Source organism: Chiroxiphia lanceolata, chromosome 1 (assembly GCF_009829145.1).
Source record: "Chiroxiphia lanceolata isolate bChiLan1 chromosome 1, bChiLan1.pri, whole genome shotgun sequence".
Classification (NCBI taxonomy): Eukaryota; Metazoa; Chordata; class Aves; order Passeriformes; family Pipridae; genus Chiroxiphia; species Chiroxiphia lanceolata.
Window position 1 is genome coordinate 151,999,976 of NC_045637.1, and position 7,763 is coordinate 152,007,738.

Here is a 7,763-nt window from a genome sequence, read left to right on the forward strand (position 1 = left end):
CCTTGTTCATGTGACCAGTCAGAAGCTTTGGTGCTTTGATCTCTCACCTTTGCTTTGTTCCATCACAAGAAATCCCTTTGAAGGGAGGGACTGTGCTCTGGGTCAGGAGATGGAGGCAGTGGCCTTGTGGAGAGGAGAGGACAAGGAGAGGAGTGAAGTGTGCCCTGGCTTCAAGCAGTTCAGCTCGATAACCTGGCCCCCACGTGGTGCTACCTGGCTGCATCCCTTTGCCTCTGGATGGGATAAGAGGTGGTAGTAAGTAAATACTCATTCCCCATGAAGGCTGAAAGTCAAAAGTGAACAGATAAAGCATGTGTAGAAGTATGTGATCCTGAGTATCCTGTTGCTCACCCAGTTTTCACCCTGGTGTTTTTCCTTTCCTTGTTCCCCATCTGTGGGGACACCAGGGCTCCCTTCAGCCTGGGATTCTCCAACAAGTTCTCATGGGAACTGTTGATGTTCTCAAAGGACAAATAAACATCCCAGGGCACTTCAATTGCTCTGGAGCCAGGGACCCTCTCATTCCCACCACACCAGAACACACGAAGCACCATTTAGCTCCACGTGTCCCACGGAAGCATGAAATGTGCTCTCTTGTTCAAGTGCTCCCCACCACAGCCTGTCTCCATCTCCATCCAGACAGGCCATGCTGAATGCTGGAGACAGAACTGAGATCATACACACAGACAGTCAAGAGTCAGCGAGGCGATCTTCAGCCAAATTCCTCCTGAAATCCATGGAAACAATGTGCACAGCTAGAAATAGGACAGCAGTTGTCTCCAGACAAGCTTTACCTGACCCATGGTAGAAGACCAGATTTCTTTTTAAAAAACGTCATCAGAGCTTGGATCTCTCTTCATCAACATAATATTCACTTTGGTTTAACTCCACTGAGATCCTGAATTTACTGTACAGACTTTAAGGCAAAAACAGACTGTGTGGGCATCCTTTGCACTTGGTGACAGAGAATGCTCAGGGAGTGCTGACACATGTGGGTTTCTGCATAAAACCTATGCAGTAAAAAATGAGGCAGTTATTGAGATTTTAAGCATTTTGGTGTTATTATCTGGGAGCCCTTGGGTGTAGGGAGAAAAGGCTGAAGGCTGTTTTGCTACTGTGAGGACTTGGCTTTGTTCAATCCTGGTGTCCCTGCCCACGGCAGTGGGGATGGAACTACATGACCCTTATGGTCTCTTCCAACCCAAACCATTCCGTGATTCTGTGATAATCCCCAGAAAAACCCACTTGGCTACCACTGGTACACATCTGACTTTGCTTTGCTCACCTGTTGCACTGTGTGGAGAATGTACTGCTGTTCTGACACTTACAGTTCATAAAAAAACCCCAAAAATCAACACCAGAAAAGACACCCACTTTGTTCCTTTTTTTTTCTTTAAATACCTGTTTATTGAGAAGATATTACAAACTGTCAGCCCTCATCTTCCCCAAAAGCTTGGACACCCACAGTGATGGAAGATCCGGTGATGTCCAGGAAACCTACTGGCACTGACTTATTGCATGGAAACAATAATTCAACTGGCAAACCTCTCACACCAGTTCTTCTTTCTGGTAAAAGTCTCTACAGTCTGACTGTGCTCAGCTAATGAAAAGGAAATAAATGCCATCCATCTGGTGAGCATTTCCTCTCACTGTCATTCTCTACTGTATCCCTATCCCTCCTCAAGCCAAAAAGAGGCTGTTTTGTTTGGCTAGTTTGGCTCAGCCTTATTGTTCCCAAAAACATGGTTTCCCAGCCCTGCAGAGAGATTTCTACCCAGCATATGGCCCAGATCCATTTTTCTAACAAGGGTGTTCCTCAAGTCTCCCCTGGAACGTCCTAAACTTGTTGTTTTCCCCCATATGTCAGCCTTTTCTGTCCCAAAAAAGAATCTCCACCAGATCAGAGGGATTTGAGGGGAAACTTCATAGGAACCAGTTTATCTACAGTTTACAGGTGAGGGGACTGAGGTAGGCTTACTTCTTGGACTCTGTGTACTACAGCAACATGAGGAACCCCAATATGTGTCTTTGCCTGGCATTGCCAGGTGGCCACATAGAAGTGCTGCAGAGAAATCTGGGGGAATGGCTCAGGGAATTTTGGATTCCATCACAACTCCACTTCACCAGGGGCTTTCAAGACACAAAGAATCATCTGACCAGGGAACACTCAAACAAACCATCAGCAGTGAGTGATAACAACTACTGAACTATCCATGATTTTGAGTAGCTGCACAGTCTCCTTTGCACTGGGAAGGGAATATATCCCAATAGGGAAATCATTTTCAATTCTCCAGTCCATAAAGCCTGAAGACGTTTTCAACTATTCCTGCTACTTGGTTTGAACTTGCTAAATCATGCCCAATACAAGGATTTGGCTTAAGCCAATCTGGGAGCCTGGTTTGGGGGATTTGAGGCTTAGAACCCTGGTCTGGCTGGCAGTAGCTTCTCCCAGTGGACAAGGGTCCATCAGCCCAGGATAATCAAGGTGTGGATCAGAGATACATAAGAGAGAATAGGAGACTTGGCTCTTGCTTTAAACACTTGACTAGATGGGTGAGGTTCTCTCCATTTTTCTCAGAAACACAGTAACCTAACAAAAAGAAATCCTGCCTGGTCCTCCTGGCTACATATTGTCCACACAAGATAATTTCGGCATCCACAACTTTAGCAGCACACGCACACCATGACAAAGGATGCCAAGCTCTTATCCCTCCACCTCCAAGTGCTTGGGTCTCCAGCCCTATCCCACAGCTGTGAACAAGTGATACCCTGAGGGTTGTGCTCAGAAAAGTGCCAGACTACTCTTTTCCAGCTCTCCTCTGCCCCTTGACCCCGCTGAACCTTCAGGTTGACCCGCCCACCCTCACACATAAGGCGAGCAGTTTGTCTCCATCTCTCCCCTTTCCCAAAGGGCCTTCCCACAGGAGCAGGCATCCCACTGCTCAGCTCTCCTCTTCACTCTTCATGGGGGCCAGTGCCCTCTGTTCAGCGTGGTGGGGTACAGTCTCTGCGGTCTCCCCAAGATCTGAGCAGGGAGCAGTTCCTTCCCGCGCGTGGATCTTCTGGTGCCTCCTCAGGTACTTCTTCAGCCGGTACCGCTTCCCACAGACCCCACACTTGTAGGCTCCCCCTCGGGAGTGGAGCAGCTGGTGTTTGATCAGGAGGCGTTTATGCGGGAAGCACTTCCCGCACTTGGTGCACTTGCAAGGCCCCATGCGGACGTGGATCGACTGGTGGCGGAAGAGGTTGGCCTTCTGGTTGAAGGTCTTCTCGCACTCTGGGCACTGGTAGGGCTCCTCCTTGGTGTGGATCCTCTGGTGCCGGACCAGGTTGGAGCGCTGGGTGAAGCTCTTCCCGCACTCGGGGCACTTGAAGGGCTCGCTCACGTGGGCGCGCTGGTGCCGGACCAGCTTGCGGCTCATGCGGAAGCTCTCCCCGCACTCCCCGCACTTGTAGGGCCCCTCGCTCGTGTGGATCTTCCTGTGCCTGGTCAGGTTCGACTTCTGGTTGAAACTCTTCCCGCACTCGGGGCAGGGAAACATCCGCTCACCCTTGGGAGCTCCTTTTGCTGAGGGATCTCTCTTGGACGTGGATTTCTCCCGGTTCTCCAGCGTCCCCTCTTTGGTGGACTGGCAGCATTTCTTCTGCTGCCTCTTTGGGCTCTCCTGGTGGTTGGCCTCCACACCAGGTTCCTCTTTAATCTGGATCCTTTGGATAGCACTGAGGTTTGGCTTCTGTCCATAATGCATCCCAAAGTCAATGCTTTCCTCTGGTTCTTCCTTCACATGGAGCACATAGTTACTGGTTATAGTGACTTTCTGTTCGTGCTGCCCATCAGCATCTTCTTCCTTTTTAGGCTGTCTCCCCTGTAAAGCCAGCAATGGGATCTTTGGATCACAGAGCTTTCCATAGTCCAGGTTTTCTGGTGGCTCTTCCTTGATGTACAGTTTCTGGCAGGCTACTGCAGTAGTGCTTGCTGTGTCATCAGTGGGTGGCTCTGGTTCCTCCTTCACCTGGATTTTCCAAGGAGGGTTTTTTGGATTAGATGGGTTTCTAGGTATGCTACACCCCTGGGCTACATCTCCTTCACGAGCCATATTCTCCAACACACTTTCCTCTGACCTGAGGGCAAACTCAGACTCCTCTTTAACCTGGATGACCCGGAGAGACACACTGTTGATGTGCCCCTTTTGCTTAGCGTGATTCCTCTGGTGGACATTGAAATACCTCTTGGTGCTCAAGCTCTTCCCACACTCCGTGCAGATGAACGGTCCCCCTCGGAGGTGGATCTTCTGGTGAGCCACCAGCGTGGCCCTTTGCCCAAAGCACCTGCTGCACTCAGGGCATTTGAAGGGCTTCTCCCTCTTGTGGGTCTCCCTGTGGGTGGTGAGGGTGCCCTTCTTCACAAAGCTCTTCCCACACTCCGTGCAGGCGAACGGCCTCCTCTCCCTGTGGGTGCGCATGTGGATGCTGAAGTAGATCCTGGTGCTCAGGCTCTTCCCGCAGCGGGCGCAGGGGAAGGGGCCCCCCTTGGCATGTGTCCTCTGGTGGGCAGCCAGGCACATCTCCAGGTGGAAGCAGCGCCCACACTCCCCACAGCAGAATGGTCTCTCTCCCGTGTGGATGCTCTGGTGGGTGGTGAGGTGGCCCCGGGTGCTGAAGCGCCTCCCACACTCCCCGCAGGTGAACGGCTCCTTGGCCGTGTGGATCCGCTGGTGTCTCTTCAGGTTTCCCTTCTTGCTAAAGGATTTCCCACACTCCTGACACAGGTGGCTCTTTGGCACCCTGTGCTTAAAGACGTCCTTCATGGCAGCAGTGCCCCAGAACGCTGCACCCCGTGGGGCTGCTAAGCAGCTGATGGGTACAACAGAGCCACAGAGTCATGGGGATGGACTGTCAGTGGGGATACAAAAACCATCAGGACACACACATCAAAGTGTACTTGAATGGATGCACTTTATTCCCTGTAGGAAACAGGTGTATGCCATGCTGTATGCCAGCTCTGGGCCAATACGGACTGTGTGGTCTTCCTCATTCCTCATCCTTGTAGATTCAATGTTTGTAACTCCATCTCCTGCCTCCTGTCCATCTGGACAGGCTTCTCTGGCATTCCTGGAAAGGCTTCTCTGGTATTCCTGGAGACTCGAATTGCCAGACTGAAAAAATAAAGGGGAAATAATTAGGTTATTATTTCTTCCCCACCTCCTGTGTTCACTGTGTCAACACAACGGGTGACACCTTGGTGGCTGCAGGAAAGGCTGAACCTGAGATCTGTGAAGCCACAGGCTGGACACGAGCAGAGAGGGCAGGAACAGGATGATTTCCCCTGGCAGTGGGGCATCTGTGATGCACTGACTGCTGCAGTGACACAGAGGTTTTGGCTCTTCCATTGCTGCACTAGTGATTTACTCTTTGAACAGCCCTCTGTCCTTTGACCAAGGAGAAATGTAAGTTAGTAAGTTAATTAAGTAATGCACTTTGCATTTCAATTAGACTTATTTTTGGGGAGTGACTCTGCAGCAACTTAAATCCCTTGAACTTAGAAGAAAACCCAAACGTGGCATCACTTACAAAACTGGGGTGTCCTGCTTTGGGCTGGCAGATCTCCATGCACAGGGGAGGACAAGTCAGTGGTGTCCTGAGTGGGCAGCTGGTGAAGGGAGACACAGAAAGCTAAAAGGCCTTTGTCCTCCTCAAGAGGGTTCAACTGGCAGAAGGGTCTTGATCCTAAGTATTTCCATTAGAAAAAATAAATACATCAGGGCCAAGAGAGATGTGAGCAACATCTCCTATCAGGAGTGTGAATTGCAGCAGGGAGAGGAGCCAGAAAGGCTGAGGGGAGGAAGGCAGCGGTGCTGGAGATGCCTGTCAACAAGAGCACGTGTGGCTGGGCAGGATTTCACTGATGGTACTGATGGCTGAAGGTGAGGCTGCCAAAATCTCCAGTTATGGGGCAGGAGGCCAGCAAGGAAACATGCTGCCAATGTCACCTCATCCCTGGAGGTCTGGGATGCTGTGGCTGAGAAGATGAGTCGCTGGGGAGCTTGTCACTGAAGTGCAGGGGTGGGGAGGGGGGATGCCACAGGTCAGGGGACAAGTGGTGGGACATGTGGAGTATAAACATCCAGGCACAACTGTGGTGCAGAGTTTGTAGCTACGTGGTCCTCAGAAGAGAGGGGTCAGAGTGGTAAATGAAGAGTTCAGTTATAATGGGGAAAATTATTTCAGATTTAGTCACGTTTCCCTTCCAGCTGATCCATCTGGATTCCCACTGTTGCTGGTAACAGCCAAGACCAAAACACAGTGGTGCTGCTGTCTGTCCGAGTTGAGTTCTCCATGATGGTACAGAGGAACCACAGGAAAACAAAATCAATGATGATAATAATCATAATGATGATGATGGTGATGATGATGATGATAATAACAATAATAATACAAAAAAATCAACTACCTGGAAAGTTATATCGAACCAGGAGAGACAAAACACACCCATTTGGAGCAGGAGCAGGAACTGGGTTTAGCATTCGTTTCTGGAGGGGACGGGCCAAGACTTCTCCATAGAGGGGGGAGCAGCTGTGTGACACTACAACAGGTTTTATTTTAACGCAGACAAAGCCTCAGCAGCAGCCAGGCTGGAAAGAGGACTCAGAAAAGTTCAGCATTGTATTTTTTATTAAGGAAGGTCACTAACCCCCTGAGCGGGTAGTGGATTGAGCCTCCTGGCACCAAGGACCTTCCCAGGGGGTGTGGGTGACGCCGGGGGGACACGGTCGGCCGCAGATGCCGGTGGCTCATTGCGGTGTCCACGGCCTCTCCCCTCGCCATGGATGCTCTCGCCCGTCCCTTGCAGGCACCTCTCACCACCAGCAGCGTTTCAGTTGCCCGGATTTTTGTCAAAACCCAACAAATCCTTAAAAAAGGATAAAAGAAGAATCTCCTGCCTACTTTCTCCCTTTCGCTTTCCCCCCCCCCCCCCCCCCCCCCCCCCCCCAAGTCTGCAGATCCTACGGATCCAAATCCTCCCTTTACTTCCCGCTCCGCAAGCCCCGGGGCTCAGGGTTTGAATCGAGGGCAGAATCAGATGCCAGGGAGTTGCTTCGTCTTTCCTTTGGGCTACAGGGACGAACGAACGCCTCTTACCTGAGCGGTGCCTCAGGTTCGGGCGGGCATCTCCCTCCTCCGGGGCATCCTCGGCGGCACAACCGTGTGACCGGACTGGAAGCTGTGTCGCGGCCAGAGCCGGGCTGACCTAAAGTAAGTCTGTGGCCAGAGCAGAGAGAGCTACCGGAGGAAGGGTGAAGCCAAACAAAGCCAGAGAGCAAAGGCTGGCGGAGCAGGGGGGGACAGGGAAGATGCTCTCAGCTCGGAAAGCCAGGAGGGATTTCCACGCCACCGCCAAGGTGTTGGCGGGAGCGCTGGGAGGGAGCGGAGGGGAATTTCTCCCTGATGAGTCTTTCTACTGCACCGTTGTGTTGGTGGGAAGCTGGAAGGGTCCCCGGCTTGCGCTGCCTTCTGGGAATTGTAGTTCCCCCTCTGCATCGCTGGTCCCCATCCCGCCTTCCCTGCTCTGGCCACTGGGTCAGCATCGGGACATTTCCCTCTTGTCTCAGCTCTGTGTCAGCATCCGGACATTTCTGTCTTGCCCCAGCTGAGAGTGTTCCTTTTTTTGTTGTTGTTGTGGGAAGGAAAACATCCTGAGGCACTGCAAGCATCCTTCTTCCCTCCCGGGCTGATTGTCTGGGATTTGCTCCAGGAAGTGTCAG

General features: G+C 51.6%; 1 protein-coding gene across 1 annotated transcript; it reads right to left on the reverse strand.

Annotated features, from left to right (window-relative positions):
• Positions 1-1,391: 1,391 nt before the first annotated feature.
• On the reverse strand, positions 1,392-7,470 carry LOC116780295 (zinc finger protein 260-like). The gene is made up of 2 exons (XM_032675031.1): positions 7,141-7,470; positions 1,392-5,156 (listed from the first exon to the last, which is right to left on the reverse strand). The coding sequence occupies exon 2, from the start codon at positions 4,806-4,808 to the stop codon at positions 2,943-2,945; it is 1,866 nt and encodes a 621-aa protein (XP_032530922.1). The 5' UTR covers positions 4,809-5,156; positions 7,141-7,470; the 3' UTR covers positions 1,392-2,942.
• Positions 7,471-7,763: the final 293 nt, after the last annotated feature.

Coding starts and splice junctions, on each gene's coding strand:
- LOC116780295 (XM_032675031.1), bottom strand. CDS start 4,808: ATGAAGGACGTCTTTAAGCACAGGGTGCCAAAGAGCCACCTGTGTCAG.